Below are 17,076 nucleotides of genomic sequence, written 5' to 3'. Positions count from 1 at the left end.
TGGCATGCAAAAAGGGGCATGACCTCAAAGCAAGGGGCGTGGGTCTGTCCTGCCAAAATCGCACATAGTATCCCCAATTCAAATTACGCAACACACAGCAGCGAAATGTTATTCAAATGACACCACATAGTAGTGTCCCTTATACACAATGCCCACATTAGTGCCTCTATACAATGCCCCCAGTAGTAGTGCCCCTTATGCAGTGTCCCCTGTAGTTGTGCCCATTATGCTGTGCCCCCTGTAGTTGTCTTTTATGCAATGACCCCTGTAGTGGTGCCCCTTATGCAGTCTCCCCTGTAGTGGTGCCCCTTATGCAGTCTCCCCTGTAGTGGTGCCCCTTATGCAGTCTCCCCTGTAGTGGTGCCCCTTATGCAGTCTCCCCTGTAGTGGTGCCCCTTATGCAGTCTCCCCTGTAGTGGTGCCCCTTATGCAGTCTCCCCTGTAGTGGTGCCCCTTATGCAGTCTCCCCTGTAGTGGTGCCCCTTATGCTGTACCCCCTAAAGTAGCGCCCCCAGTACTGGTGTCCCCTCCAAGTGTAGAACAGCCCCCACACCCCTGTGCAGTACTTACCTGACTTCACGTTGGGCACCGCTTCCGTCGTCACTGCCGCTGCCTGTTGGATCTAACTGGATCCAGCAGACGCACAGGCTCCTCACATTGCAGGTGATGTCATGCCGTCACCTGAGCACTGCATGTCTGGGAACGCTGGCCTCTGAAGCGATCAGAGGCTTCTTTAGCCTCTGATCGCTTCAGAGGTCGGTGTTCCCAGTCGCTGTAGGCAAGTTGGTCGTGATCTACCGGTGGGAGCTCCGCTAGCTATCGGTAGATCCTGATCGACATTTTGGCCAGTTGAAAACCTTTTTATAGATTGTGGTTAAATAAAGAGTATACATATGCCTATTCAAGTGCAGTGATCTATGTCTGTGGCATGATGGATGCAGCTAGAGCACCAGCCATCATAGAGTTACAGTAATTAATAATTGAGTCCTCTATACGTATTGTTAGCAGGATGCGCCTGAAATGCAGTATTTAATTTTTGTGGTTTGTCCTCAACAGAATTTTTTAGTATGGAAATAGCATTTACCACAGAGATCAATGATCTGAAAAATGATTAGGCATTCTATTTGTGTCCACCAGGGGTAAAAAGCTGTTGTTTTACCTAGAGTAGAGGTGGGCAATAAGCGGCCTTTTAGCTGTGGTGTATATACCCAGGGCCTCAACTAGGAAGGGTGGGGTTAAGTGACCACGAGACCCGGGTGCCGGACTTGAGGGGGTGCCAGTTAGAGGCTGCCGGATTGATTGCTGCTCTTGAGGGTTTGGAGTAGGGATGTGCAGGCTCGGATAGGTTCGAGTTTGCACGTGGAGTTCGGATTTTTCCCTCCAAAAAAACGGAACTCAGAAAGAGGCAAAACGTCATCTTACATGGACGAACATCATCATTCCTGGACTTTTGTCCAGGAATGATGATGTTCTTCCATGTAAGATGACGTTTTGCCTCTTTCTGAGTTCCGTTTTTTTGGAGGGAAAAATCCGAACTCCACGTGCAAACTCGAACCTATCCGAGCCTGCACATCCCTAGTTTGGAGCCGTATCCCGGCCATTCTAATGTGGTGCCAGTCTCAAGCTAATCAGCAGAGGCTGCCAGTCCGTGAGCTCCAATTGGTTCGCGAACGGCGCCACATTACAATGACGACAGTTCTGACAGTTCCCCCAGCGTGTGGCAGCCTCGTCCCGTGTTACCCCGTGCACACCCACCGCACGGCTCTGGCAGGTATGAGAAGTGAGATGGGGCTTTACTGTGGCTTAATGTAAAAGAGGCCTTACTGTGGCATAATGTGTAAGGAGCCCTACTGTGGCATACTGTGTAAGGGGCCTTATAAGGGTCAGTAATGTGTTATAAGGGACATTAATGTGTCACAAAACCACACACCCTTTTCATCCTCTATATTGTATTTTTTTTTGGGGGGGGGAGGGGGGGCTTTTGGCCCTAAATTATGGCCTGCCCCGGGTGACAAAAAAACGTAGTTTCGGTCCTGACATACCCAAAGTATTCTGAATAAAGACAGGGAAGCAAGTAATTTGCTGTTTACAGCAAAAAAAGTGATTTATTATTGAGCAAGTAATACCTTTATGTATGGTACAAAGTGCCCATGAGATGAATAATGAGATGTATTTAATGACAAAGGTTTGCCTGTATATTACTCGTTGTTGCAGCAGGATTCACAATGTGAATTTATTGTTGTAGCGAGATGGTGTCTATGAGTACAGTGTAATAGGAAAACTGCCAGGAGGAGTTGGGTTACGTCAGTCTCTCTGGGACATAGGTTAGATCTCATACTGCAGTGGAGGAGATGCAGTATACTGGGTTATAATTTCTCAAGGTTCAGCTATAAATTTGCATCCACACTGCCTAGTTAACATTTATCTTACAAGATGTCATGCGTTGCTACTAAGTCAGGAAATGGAGTTGGCTGTATATTACATTTCTTGCTTAGACCTCCCCCCTCCAGCTCTAGGACAGAGAGAAGGGCTATGAAGTACCGATTGCTGATTGAGTTATCTGTGTCTGGATGTGAACATGGTTTGGAGAATAAAGCTGGGCATACACGTTGATATAAAATGCCTGTCAGACATTATATCTGGCAGCATGCCAGCCGCAGATGTCCGCTGCATACAGTGTGAGATTTATCACAGTGTATTAGCCCGACATCTGCGCTCCGCCCCCGGGAGAGGAGACATTTCCCTGAAGGAACACAGGAAATGTCTGTCTGTCGGCCGCGGCTGGGCATACACTGCCCGATACGGCCGACGGTTTAACTTCTCAATATCGCATTGGAGGGGTATGCTGGAAAATCCGGCATGCCCGACCGAGCGATATTTAACCCTCGGTCGCTCGCACAAACGCTACAATTATCGGGGTGATCCGCGTATATCGGACGGATTGCCCCGATAATTGTAGCGTGTATGACCAGCATTAGATTTGATATGTAACATTAAAGGGTATAAAAAAGCAAAGAAATCTGTAGTGGTATGCAGGACAGAAGTCAGGGCAAGTTACATATATGTAAAAAATTCTCTGTAATAAGAAAACTTTTAAACACTTCTCAAAAATGAAATGCCTTCTTTAAGCAAGAGTTTGTTCAACAGTAATGTGTCTGACTACTATTTGTTGGTGAATTTTCCTTTTCCTTTTTTAGACAACATTGCAAACCGATGAAGTGAAAAATGTACCCTGCGGTACCAGGTATGTCTGTTAATTTTATGCCAGAGTAACAAGTTAATGTCAAATCCCTCTGGTTTAAGCTTCTACTTAGACCAGCATTGTAGAATTGCACAGAACATCCCTGTGCAGTTTATGAAATCGCAGTAGGGGCGATTCAAGTGCTTCTTAAGGTGCTGTAATTAATGGCTGCCCAATGTTGCAATTCAATTATTTTTGGGCATCCATTAATTATCGCGCCTAATTTTAGCTGGCTTAGCTGTGTAAAATGTTAAGTTTGGGCGCCCAAAGCCAGGACTTATCGCACATTTCTGCTATCGCACTTGAACAGAGCACAATTGAATTGCTCAGTCAGTCACTTGGCACTGACCGTTGCCGGCATTAACATTTGAATTGCCTCCAATGTGTATAGACTATCAGTGGGCAACTCGTTTTATATAAAAAAAAAAAAAAAATAGAATGGCACAACACAACAGAGGTCAGGACAGAGCATGGGTATTTCAACATGCTGCCCTCCAGCTGCTGTGGAACTACATATCCCAGCATGCCCTTCCACAATTTTGCTATTGGGGCATGCTAAAACTGTGTCGGGGTATGTTGGGATGTATAGTTTCACAACAGCTGGAGGGCCACATGTTGAATACCCCTGAGAGAGTGTTCTAGAGCGCTGTCATTACGCAAGAGCTCAAAAAGAACTCCCCAAAAATTATTTCAATGTTTAAAAGCAGATCTACATGACCATACAGGGAATCTGCTATGCAAAATGCGCCGCTGCCTGTCCATGTATCCAGTGAGCTCCCAGCAGAAATGCAGATCATCTGGGAAGGGGTATTTGCAAAGATTCAAGGTTCAAAGATTCACTCCAGTGTATAAACAACTAAACTGGAAAGGTAGCTTATAATATAATGTATTAGATATACCCCAAATCTTGGTTAAGGATAAAGTAGTGGCTGCTTTTGCATGAAACTTACAAATGCTGGACAGCTTTATTTTTACACTGCAATTTAGATCTCGGTTTGGACACACCCCTCCCAAATCTAAGTCTCTTTGCACATTTTATATCTGCCCCACATGCAGTGCGCTACAATTATTGGGGCGTCCTGCCCGATATCCGCGTATCTCCCTTATAATTGTAGCGTGTGTGCAGGCGACCGAGGGTTAAATATTGCTTGGTCGGGCATACTGGATTGTCCAGCATGTTCGTCCGATGCAGCCGCATCGGGCAGTGTATACCGAGCCGCGGCCGACAGACAGACGTTTCCTGTGTTCCTTGCCATGGAAGGAACAGGATCTCCTCCCCCGGGGGCGGAGCGCAGATGTCGGGCCAATACACTGAGATATCTCACAGTGTATGCCACGGACATCTGCGTCTCTACCAGATGAAATGTCTGTCGGTCTGACAGGCATTTTATCTGGACGTGTATGCCCAGCTTTACTCTCTTCCCAAATCTGAATCAGGCCCTTAGTGCAGTAATTTTGTAATTCTATATTTGAAATAAACCGTTTAAAAAAATGTATGTATATACACTGATCAGCAATAACATTAACACCACTGACAGGTGAAGTGAATAGCATTGATTATCTTGTTACAGTGGCACGTGTCAAGGGGTTGGTTATATTAGGCAGTAAGTGAACACTCAGTTCTTGAAGTTGATGTTTTGGAAGCAGGAAAAATTGGGAAGCGTAAGGATCTGAGAGACTTTGACAAGGGCCAAATTGTGATGGCTATATGACTTTGTCAGAGCATCTCCAAAATGGCATGTCTTGTGGGGTGTTCCCAGTATGCAATTGTTAGTACCTACCAATAGTGGTCCAAGGAAGGAGTACCAGTGAACTGGCAACAGGGTCATGGGTCCCCAAGGCTCATTGATGCACTTGTGGAGTGAAGGCTAGCCTGTCTGGTCCTATCCCACAGAAGAGCTATTGTAGCACGAATTGCAGAAATAGTAAATGCTGTGTATGATAGAAATGTGTCAGAACACAGAGTGCAGCACAGCTTGCTGCTTTGGGTGCTGCGTAGCAGCTGACCAGTCAGAGTACCCATGCCAAAAGCACCCTCTGCCAAAAGCACCTACAATGGGCACGTGAGGATCAGAAATTGACCATAGAGCAATGTAAGTAGGTGGCCTGGTCTAATGAATCACGTTTCTCCTTCATCTACTAGGGGACACTGGATGCTAAAGACAGTGGGGTATAGACGGTGCTAAGTAGGAGCTGGCAAGAAGTGTGACTAGCTCCTCCCCCTCTATACCCCCCTACAAGCCCCAGTCTTAGTTCATGCCCGAGGGGAGCTGGATGTGTTTTACACTCCTCAGGGTTCTTATTATTAGTTAGAAGCGCTGCTGCGCTTAAGATTCAATTCAAGAGGACAGACAGGCAGTAGCTGCAATGCCTGTCTGCGTCGATAGAGCTGCCGGGGGGACCCGCTCGCAAGTGGACCCCAATGCCTGTCTGCATCGATGGAGCTGCCAGGGGGACCCGCTCGCAAGTGGACCCCAATGCCTGTCTGCATCGATGGAGCTGCCAGGGGGACCCGCTCGCAAGTGCACGCACTTCGCCTGGGGTCCCCGACTGCAGAGTACTCAGTCTCCACATAGAGGGTTCTGCATGCTGCTGCTTGCAGTGTGCATAAGCGGACCCCCATCAGTCATTACCGCCGCCGGCAGCATAGCAGCTCCGTGGGTATTCCCTGGCTCCCCGACTAGCGGGGTAACCAGGTTAACTTCTAAAAGGTGGTGTATTCAGCAGCAGGCTGCTCCGACTAGCGGGGCAGTTGAGTGGCAGACATTACTATATGTATAGCTGTGACTCAACATGTTGAGCACACAACGCTATATGTAACTAGCGCTCTTATAGTTAAGATTGAATGCCATAGCAGGGGTGGCGGAGCTTAGCTCTGGAGTCCTGCTCCTTCCTCCCAGCGGCCCCAGCGCTTCCCTGGAATTACACGGAGGGACACTGTCTGCTGTAGGAAAAAACGCTCCTGCATGAAACTGGTAGCCTAACCTGGATCTGTAAGTACACAGTGGGGTTTAGGTTGGTCAGGAGAGCATTTAAGTATCTGTGATTACTTCCTTCTTTGCCTAGCGTTTTCTGGCACTGCTAGGAGCGCTATTTGAACAAAGTGTGGCTGTCTCCTGCCACTCTGTATCCCAGTTTCTTCTTTTGACCTTTTTCACTACACTTTACTGTTTGTGTGGGGTCTGCATGTATCAGGAGGCTCTAAGATGTCTCTTCGGTATTTACCTGCAAATAAGTGTGCACATTGTTTTACACAGGTGGTCATTGAAACTCCATATTGTGTAACACACATGGTGTGGTGGTTGGCATTGCACACCCGCCGCTTTCCACCTCGACTTTCACCCTTATCGCCCCAGGGGATCGCGCAGACCGAGAGCGTCGCAGTGCTGGGGTCGTGGGTTCGGTTCCCATTGCGACCCTGGCTGTGTGGAGTTTGTGTGTTCTCCCTGTGAATAAAATGCATCCTGAACAATAATCTTCAGGGATGTCAGATTCGCCGTCTTGGACGGCGCAGGTTACACTAACATGTGCTTTGGGCAAGACTACTGGCTGACGAGATAAAGTATAAGCTAGCATGGAGAGATTTTCCGTTAGCAGAGCATATAGGTAAAGCTGCGTATTACTTTGGAGAAGCGTCCAATGATATTTGCTATATCGCCTCCAAGAGGTATATCGCCTCCGGGAGGTGATTTCAGCGCATAGAGCGTTGTGGTTTAAGCAAGGAGGTCCTTGACTAAATCCATGGTATCTCAAAGCCAGGTCCCGTACCACTAAACAGTGTCAGATGGGATAGAGGCTTTCATTTCTGCAATCCGCCAGGTATTGCAGATACAGGAGGAGGACACTAGTCCTGCTCCACAGTCTGTCAAAAAAAACAAAGACAAGCTATTGTATTTCCAGTTCAGTAGAGCTGGATAATTTTCTGATGTCCGCTTGGGAACATCCAGATAACAAAATTTCAGATGTCCAGTAGATCCATTAGTTCGCGGCTGTCTAAGAGGTTGACGTTACCAGTTTCTGGGGTTACGTCTTGGACATTGGACAGGAGATTGAATAATACTCTCAAGTGCATTTATACAGCTGCAGGTGTGATACTGCGCCTTGTGATTGTAATCTGCTGAAAGCGGATGCAGAATCGAAGAATACCATGAAAGCACTTCCATTCGCGGTAAGTATATTACTTACAGTGGATGTAGACAAATGGATTTCTTCTTCAGGGTCCATAGGCTCCACAAGGAGACCTTGGGGTGTAGGTGATGGGAACCAATCCGGACAACACGCAGTTAAAACTTTCAGCTCCCAGGATGCATTGGGTCCACTCTCCCTGTACCCGGCCTCCGAACCAGATGCACCTCAGTTTCGTTGGTGCCCGACCGGAGTTGGGTCACCATTTCGCAATGGGGGCTGTTTAAGCATCCCCATAACCTTATTTTCTTTGTTTTCTTTATTTTAATTATACAAGAACGGAGCATGCAGCAGCAGTTCGCCGCAGGATGTCTGCGCTGCCGCCCCGTCACCCCTCCGGTGCCGCGACACCAGTACTGATCTGGGGATCTCGGTGGGCGTTCCAGGGGTCGGCGCTAGCCAGGGCCCCTGGAGAGGACCCAGACTGCACCCGGACGTCAGGGGACAGGTAAGGTGGGTCGCTGTTGATACCTCCGGTCTCAGGGGACAGATCGAAGGTGGCTGGGTGTGGACGCAGCATGGCCCCTGCAGGGGCTGATCCTCTCCAGGTGGAATGGATTACCTTACCGGATCAGGGCTCAGATGATGGTACTCTCTCCGGAGGTGCATCTTGGTGGCTATTGAAGTCTCATCTAACCAGGGGTCGCCCCTTTTGGATCCCGGACTGGATACTCCTAACAACGAACGCCAGTCTCCGGGGATGGAATGCAGTAACCGAGCCACACTCCTTTCAGGGCCGGTGGACAACGGTAGAGGCATCCCTGCCCATCAACATATTGGAACTTCGGGCTGTGTACAGGGCCCTCATGATGGCAAAGCACATTCTTCATGGAAAGCCAGTGCTGGTTCAGTCCGACAATGCCACCACGGTGGCTTACATAAACCATCAAGGAGGCACTCTAAGTCGGGCAGCAATAACAGAAGTGTCACGCATTCTGACATGGGCAGAATCTCATCTCTCGGTCATTTCGGCGGTGTTCATTCCGGGAGTTCTCAATTGGGAAGCGAACTTCCTCATCTGTCACGACCTGCATCCAGGGGAATGGTCTCTTCACCAAGAGGTGTTTCAACTCCTAGTGGACAAATGAGGTCTCTCAGAGGTGGACCTCATGGCCACCAGTGTATGGGTCCAGAACAAGTTACCAGTGTATGGGTCCAGAACAAGTTACCAGTGTATGGGTCCAGAACAAGAGATGCCGAAGCAAACCTGGTGGATGCTCTGTCAGTGAAATGGAACTTCCGGTTTGCGTACCTATTTCCTCCAGTCTCCCTGCTTCCTAGGGTTCTTCGGAAGTTCAAGCAAGATGGAGGTACTGTCCTGCTGGTGGCTGCAGCTTGGCCCAGACGTCATTGGTACTCAGATCTTCGGAGTCTTTCCATTGACCATTTTCTATTGCCACAACGTCCGGACCTGTTGTCTCAGGGTCCTTGCCTTTACCCGTACCTGGATCGTCTGTCTTTGACGGCGTGGCTCTTGAGACATCCCTCCTAAGGTCCAAAGGATTCTCTAGCTTGGTCATCAACACGTTGCTTAGAGCGCGTAAGCCTGCCTCCGCCAGGATCTATCACAGAGTTTGGCCTACATATTTCCATTGGTGTCATATAAGAGGTTACGACCCTCGGGTGTTTCGAATTTCCAGAATCCTGGCATTGCTTCAAGCTCGTTTGGACTTCGGTCTACGCCTGGCCTCGTTGAGAGTGCATGTCTGTGCACTGTCAGTGTGGTTCCGACGTAGAATTGCTCTGCTTTGGGGACATCCACACCTTCCTCCAGGGTGTCCTCCGGATTCAACCTCCCTTTGTCCCCCCAGTGGCGCATTGGTATTTGGCAGTAGTTCTTCGGGTCCTCCGTTTGAACCACTAGATTCAGTGGAATTTAAGTGGTTAACAGCTAAGACTCTTTTTCTTCTGGCTATTGCATCTGCCAGGAGGGTGTCAGAATTGGGAGCGCACTCCTGTCGTCCTCCTTTTCTGATATTTCACCAGGACAGGGCGGTGCTTCATACTCTCCCTGAGTTCCTTCCTAAGATTGTTTATAGTTTCCATATTTAATCAGGAAATTATAGTCCCGGCTTTTCAATCACCAGACCTCTCGGCAGGTGAGGCCTCATTGGATGCGGTCCGCGCCCTCAGGATTTGTGTGGACCGTACCAGTTCTCTTCGGAAATCAGACTCCTTATTTGTGCTCTATGGATTTCACAAGAAGGAATGGCCAGCCAACAATATGGCGCCACAAATGTTCCGCTGCGCCTTACATAGTACATAAAACTAGTAAATGAACAAGAAACAAGTAACGTACATTACAGTGCAGGACAAGGACACGACTGATATACATTGCTGCAAATAGCGATTAAAGCACTCACAATAACCAGCAGGGAGTTGGCAGTCAAGTGTTAGGTGCCCTTATGGGGAGTAAGGAGTAGAAGAAAGTGTAAGGAGAAGCGCATGAGGGAAGAGGTCCCTGCTTAAGAGAGCTTACATTCTAAAGGGGAGGGGCAGACAGACAGGTGTGATACAGAAGGGGAAGATAGGGAGGAAAGAGCATGAAGTGTGTTCGGATGAGAGCTGGAAGGCCTTGATGAAGTAGTGGGTCTTGAGAGCCCGTTTGAAGATATGTAGAGAGGTGGAGAGTCTGAGAGGGAGAGCATTCCAAAGGTAGGGAGCAGCACGGACAAAATCTTGGATGCGGGAGGAAGTAATCAGTTGGCAAGAGAGGCGGCATGCACTTGTTGAACGAAGTGGGCGGGAGTGTGAAGGGAGAGAAGGTCAGAAATGTATGTGGGAGAGGATTTGGTGAGGGCTTTGTAGGCGAGTGTAAGAACCTTGAATTGGCATCTGAAGGGGAAGGGGAGCCACTGTAGGGCTTGAAGGAGAGGGGATGCAGATGTAGAACTTCTGGAGAAGAAGATGAGCTGAGCAGCAGCATTGAGAACCAACTGGAGTGGAGAGACTGGGAGGCCAGCTAGGAGAAGGTTACAGTAGTCCAATCTGGAGATGACCAGCGAGTGGATGAGGGTTTTAGTGGCGCCCTGGGTGAGGAAGGGGTCTAATCCTGGAGATATTTTTTAGGTGGAAACGGCAGGTCTGCAAGAGGTGCTGAATGTGTGGTTTAAAGGAGAGGGAGGAGTCTAGGATAACTCCAAGACAGTGCACTTTGGGGCTAGAGGAGATAGTTGTGCCATCAATAGATAATGAAATTGTGGGAAGTGAGGTAGTGGAAGAGGGTGGTAAGATGATCAGCTCTGTCTTAGACATGTTAAGTTTAAGAAAGCGCTGGGACATCCATGAAGAGACAGAAGAGAGACAGCTGGAGATACAGGTGAGGAGCGAGGGGGAGAGCTCAGGGGTGGAAAGGTAAATTTGAGTATCATCAGCATAGAGCTAATATTGGAGGTCAAAGGAGTTTGAGTTCACCTAAAGAGGAACGTATATAGGGAGAAAAGGAGAGGTGCAAGAACAGAGCCTTGGGGAACTCCTACTGTTAGTGGAAATGGGGGGGAAGAGGAGTCATGAGAGGAGACAGAGAAGGAACGATCAGAGAGGTAGGAGGACAGCCAGGAGAGGGCAGTGCCACGTAAACCAAGAGAGTGAAGGATTTGCAGGAGGAGAGTATGATCTACAGTGTTAAAAGCAGCAGAAAGGTCAAGGAGAATGAGCAGAGAGTAGTGGCCCTTTGATTTGGCAGCATGGAGGTCATTGCTGACTTTCGTGAGGGCAGTTTCAGTGGAGTGTAGAGAACGGAAGCCAGATTGAAAAGAGTCAAGGAGTGAGTTGGAGGAAAGAAAGGTGGTAAGGCGGTTGTAAACAATACGGTCAAGGAGTTTGGAAGCAAAAGGAGAAGAGAGGTCGGTAGTTGGAGACTATGGGCCTGATTCAGAGCCGGTCGCTATTAGCGCTCGCTCGTTCAGAAAAAGGGGGTGGCTGTTCAAATGAACCGAACAAAACATGCGGTCGTTTTTTTGATAAAAACGCCCCCTGGCCGCTCGCATCATACGTCATGTCCGCTATTTATTAGATTAGATTAATCGAGTACATCGACCAGCGTATGAACTGCTCGCTATTCTTGTGGTTGGTTTTTCCTACCACAAATTTGCGAGGAGTTCTGACTATAAAATAACCCAGTGACGTGGTCAGTGACGCTGCTGTATTAATTATGCACACCCATAAAACGCCCGTTTTGACCTTTAAGCACGCCTGCGTTCTGATCTCCACTCCCCGTTTTCAAGCACCTTCCCCTGTTACCACCCACATACGCCTCCTCCTGTCACTCATATTAGCAGGCATTCGCTATTTAGCGAACAAACGATTTTCGGCCGCACTGACTGGTTTGCGCATGCGTATTACGATCCGTACGCATGCGCAGTTGGGCAAACATCGCTCGGAACGAACGAGCGGCCGCTTACGAGCGGCTCTGAATCAGGCCCTATGTTAGGATCAAGGGTAGGTTTTTTTTAAGATTGGGGGAGACCAGGGCATGTTTGAATGCAGAAGAGACAGTGCCAGATGATGGGGAGAGATTAAGGAGGTGAGCAAGATGGGAACAGGCAGAAGGAGACGGGTAGGAGAGGAGATGGGAAGGGATTGGGTTAAGAGGGGAGGTGGAAGGAGGGGAGGACCGGATGAGGGCCTTGACTTCTCCCTTAGAAACAGGGGAGAAGGATGTCAGAGTTGGTGAGTGACTATCTCAGAGGCTTACATGCAGGCAGGCCTGCCTGTTCCGACTTCTGTTAAGGCTCATTCTACTCGGTCTGTGGTCCTTCGTGGGCAGCTCGCCATGTCGCCTGGGCAGCTCGCCATGTCGCCTCGGCTGCTCAGCTTTGTAAGGCAGCCATGTGGTCTTCTGTCCAGACCTTTCCAAGGTTCTATGAATTTGATACCTTCGCCTCTCAGGATACTTGCTGTGGGTGCCGGATTCTCCTCTCAGCACAGGAGCATCCCCACCCTTAAAAGGACTGCTTTGGGACATCCCCAAGGTCTCTCTGTGGATCCTATGGACCCTGAAAAAGAAAATTAGTTATGGTTTTGCACCACCCCTGATGCAACTGGCTTCATATGGGCTATCTTACTGGTCACCAGTTTCCCATCTCCTTCTCTGTGAGTGTGATTCTTGAGTGTTCCAGTCTTCCTTCTCTCTTATCCTCCTCCGGCCTTTGGCTTGTTACCAATTGAGGTGCCTTTGGCTCGGGCGCGGGGTATAGGGAGAGTGGACCCAATGCATCCTGGGAGCTGAAAGCTTTTAACTGCGTGGTACCCTGATTAGTTCCCATCACCTACACCCCAAGGTCTCCCTGTGGACCCTATGGACTTTGAAGAAAGAGTTAACAAAGGTAAGTTCTTACCATAACACTCATTTTCTCAAGCTACTGGGGGTAAATCCTCTCATCTTCCATCTGCGGTTCCTCCCCCTAGAAGATGTTACTCGGGCCTCTCGTTTCGGTCTTTTCATACTCTAGGTAGTTCACGTGGTCATTTCAGAGGAGGATCATCAACTAACCGTGGTTCCAGAGGTCAGGACAGAGACGCAGCGACATCTACTCAACATGAGGTTATGTCCACTGCCAAGCTTAGTGCATGACGGGCTTTCCTCTCACCTGGGACCCTAGAGTGGGAGCATGTTTTCAGGACTTCAGTGAAGTATGGAAGGAATCTTGTATGGAGGTTTGGATCTGGGATCTCATCTCTCAGGGATACAAGCTTGACTTTCAGTTTCCTCCTCCACCTCCGTTTTTTTTACCAACCGGTTTGCCAATTTCCAACAACAGGAGTATCGTTTTACAGCGAACTATGGACTTATATATATTTCCACGAGAATGGTGGTCCAAGTTCCCAGACATCAGACCGGACAAGGCTTTTACTCCAGTCTCTTTGTGGTTCTGAAGCCAGATGGCTTGGTCAGACCTACTCTTAACTTGACAGATCTCAATCTATACCTAAGGATTGTCAAGTTCAAGAAGGAGTCACTTCAGTCAGTGTTTGAGGGCCTAGAGGATGGCGAATTCATGATATTCTCTAGATATTAAGGACGCCTACCTTCACATCCCTATTTGGCCGCCTCACCAGGCATTTCTGAGATTCATAGTTCGGAACTCACATTTCCAGTTTCAGGCCTTACCCTTCGGCTTATCAGTCTCCAGGGTATTCACAAAGGTCATGGCTGTGATAAGGAGTATCCTTCGGAAAGGATCACTATTATCCTTTACCTGGACGATCTCCTGCTGAAGGCCCATTCCAGGGTGCAATTACTGCAAAGTAACTCACAGCCGTCTCATTAATCAGGGATGGATTCTGAATTTTTCCCAAGTCTCCTCTGCAACCGACGCAGTCACTACAATTTCTCGGTATGATCAGGGACAGTTTATGTGAGCGAGTGTTCCTCCCTCAGGAAAAAGCAACTTCCATTCAGGAGATGGTGAGGACAGTCTTTCGATGTCGTCTGGTATCGGTGCATGTTTGCAGTCGCCTCCTGAGGAAGATGGTTACGGCATTCGAGGCCTTTCCTTACGTACGATTTCACTCCTGGTAATCTAGTATTCTAAATATATAGTGTAGGTAGATCTGCTCTCTCCATTACACACAAAGCAAGCCTCAAGCTATAATATTTTAAAGAGTAATGTTTGCTGCATTAATGTTCTTCTCATCTTATATAATGTATGCTTATAATGTGTCCTTTACAAATCTTTGTTTTTCGTGTTTCAGTGGGGGTGTTATGATTTACTTTGACCGGATCGAGGTTGTTAATATGTTGCTGCCTTCCGCAGGTCAGTGTTACTTAATAAAATGTAAAAATTTCAGGTGTGTGTGTGTGTGTGTGTGTGTGTGTGTGTGTGTGTGTGTGTGTGTGTGTGTGTGTGTGTGTGTGTGTGTGTGTGTGTGTGTGTGTGTAAAATTTGGTGGGATCACTGAGAATGGATAGGTTGGTGACATGTACATAGAGTCTGCTAGAGACTCCAAAAATTGGGCAGTGTCATGCTAAATTGTCTATGAGCTCCATTAAAAAACATTGACCCTGGTTTTACCAGGGAGGGTAGTCGTGTTAAAAATTTATTTGAAAATACTTCAGAGATGCTGTTAGAGACATTTAAAGTTTTCCATTTATTGGTTGAAAATGGTGAAAAGTTATCCAGTGAGATCCATTTCTGGCACACACCATTTGAAGGATATAGTGACATCAGTACTATGAATTGATAGATTAATATTTTATGTAAGTATTCTTTCTGTTTGCAACAATGTTTCTTAAGTTGAATTATATCATTGTCACTGTGAGAAGGGCCATTTTAAACCTTTGTGATGAGATAGAAATGTTATATATATATATATATATATGTGTGTATAGAAATGAGTGTTTTGTGATGAATCTTCATCTCCTCGCCATATTGAATTTCTCTGAGTAGTCTGTGTCAAAGCTTTAAATTGATTTCACCTTTCCATTCAATTGTAAAAAATTAAATAAATTGAAAAAAAAAAGCCCTTAACCCACCTTGCTCCCTTTTGTCTGAGTTATAGGGGCTCCTTCCAAGAGAGCCCCTCCTCTATGAAATGTAGCATGTGTTATGCTTATTGATATGCTTTGCTCTAAGTTTGGAAACCAGGATGTCTTTCTCCCTTCATTCGTGAAAATCTCAGCTGAAGCACGCCTTTGCTCAGTGGTTCACAAACTTTCTTGAATCAAGGCGCCCTACAGTATTAGCATTGTTTTCACGGCACCCCTAAGCCAAAAGGTTTTTGTTATTGAAAAATTCAGAAAAAAATGTAGTAAAGTGAAGTAAATTGTGCTTAACTGTCATCCTTAGTTTAGTTATGTGGTGGTGGACAGGTTTGTGCTTCTTTTTGTCCACATATTTACATTACATTGACCATAATTAATTTGAGTTGGTGCTGGACCACCAACCTGAGCGACTGACATTTTCCCGGGTTTTTTGGCAGCAGCTCCCCTCACATACATACAGGAGGAGCGCGCATGCCACAGGCTGCCCAGATCAGCCGGGCTGGACCAGAGTTTTCCCCTCACACGGGGAAGTACTTGGTGTCCCGGGAGAGTGAAGCTTGGAGGAGGTGGAGCTTCCAGCGCTCCTCTCCCCCTCTGGCAGCAGTACAGTCAACTGGGAAAGCAGTGGATGCCTGGATGAGTCCTCCCTCTGCCGGGACTGCTACATTCGTCTGTACAGCACTAATCCTCTCCCCTGCAGCGGCGGTGTTGGTCAGCTGGAAGGCTAAGTACTCTTGCTAATGTATTAAGCTGCCTGTGTAAAATTGTTTTTCATATACTAACTGACTTGGTAAGACTGGTTTAATTTTTGCCTGCTAAGGGGGTTTGGGTGCACACTTGCAGTCAGGTGTTATAAAGCAGTAGGCTGTGACAACACAGTGATCTATGTATCCCCTTTAGTATATGTACCTGCAGCATGGCGACTCTATCCACTCTATCTGGGGCACAGGTAGCTTCCCGGTTTTCAGCTACAGCCAGTTTGGCTTGAAGGGCCCTTTGGCTCTAAGCTTCACACATTCATTACCAGATTGTTCCTTACACTTTCTTAAGTTTTGGCTTGGTAGATGTTCTCTTTTGGCCAAAGCTGGAAAATCACCAATAGTCGGGAACGCTCTTTCTGCCGGCGGACGTCCCTGACAATGGAGTACTCGTTGCCAAGTTTTCGCTCCTCCTTCGAGATAGTGCATTCTTGGAAGGTCAGTCTGACACAAGCAGATTCTTCCATGGCAGGGGTTCGTTTTCCGGGGGCAGAGTTTCTAGTAACACTCTCCATTCTGGGGCCACGGTTCTCTGGAAGCCTAATAGTGTCTGTCTCTCTCTCTCTCTACCCGGTTTACTGACAAGCAGGGTTGCATAAAATTGGATTTTTAAAAAAAAAATTAAATAAAAAACGGATCTATTTGATTTAAATAGGATTTTTTATTAAAATTATTTTTTAAATAAACATTTAAAAATTTAAAATGTTTACTGAAATAGAATTTTTTTATTTAAAATTTTATTTAAATCCAAAAAAAACTATTTTAAATCAAATAAATCCGTTTTTTTTTTCTCTTTAAAAAGCCAATTTTATGCAACCCTGCTATCATTCCCATTCCACTCCTCTCAGCCAGCATGTTTTCGCTACAGTTCCGCCACAGGTTCAGAAACTGGGGTTCCATCTCTTTCCTAGCAGGGGTGGGTAATTCAGTTCGCATGAACTCTCTCCGTTCAGGGATCCACAGCACAGAGCCAACAAACCCCAGCTAGATGACTGGAACGCGTGTTTTTTGGGCAGGTCGTCCTACTTCCTAAGTGGGTTATTAACTTTGTTCCTTGTCTATTCCGGGCCCTAATGTTCGGTAAAGCCTGGCTCCGCGTGTTAGCAACACAATACTGTTGGTGCTGCCGTACAGACTGTATCAAAATTGGGCCTTCTTTGGAGGTTCTGCTTGTAAAGGTCTTCTCAGATACGGACCTTCCTCGGTTGCTTGTCTCCGATACTTTAGAACCAGTGCTGTATCCCGACTTTTACAAGGGCTCCCTTGTTTCCTTATCTGCGCCTTCAGTTCTGGGGGTGGCCTCCAGCTGCGTTTTTCTTGCAGCAAACAGATCCTGCCAATTTTGGTCACAGGTTTGGTCAGTGCATCGTCCATCAGCCTTCGGTTGTTGGGCAAGTTGGTATCCA

General features: G+C 47.3%; 1 protein-coding gene across 1 annotated transcript in view; it reads left to right on the top strand.

Moving 5' to 3' along the window:
• ERLIN1 (ER lipid raft associated 1) overlaps positions 1-17,076 on the top strand; it is a 52,286-nt gene that overhangs the window by 12,063 nt on the left and 23,147 nt on the right. The window contains exons 4-5 of the mRNA XM_088474978.1: positions 3,198-3,244; positions 14,123-14,184. Of these exons, the coding sequence (XP_088331104.1) occupies positions 3,198-3,244; positions 14,123-14,184 (109 nt within the window). The remainder of the gene's footprint in view (positions 1-3,197; positions 3,245-14,122; positions 14,185-17,076) is intronic.

Source organism: Taudactylus pleione, unplaced genomic scaffold (genome assembly GCF_031769625.1).
Source record: "Taudactylus pleione unplaced genomic scaffold, aTauple2 ptg000157l, whole genome shotgun sequence".
Classification (NCBI taxonomy): domain Eukaryota; kingdom Metazoa; phylum Chordata; class Amphibia; order Anura; family Myobatrachidae; genus Taudactylus; species Taudactylus pleione.
Note: the sequence above shows the minus strand (reverse complement) of the source record. Positions and strands in the feature narration are given on the sequence as shown.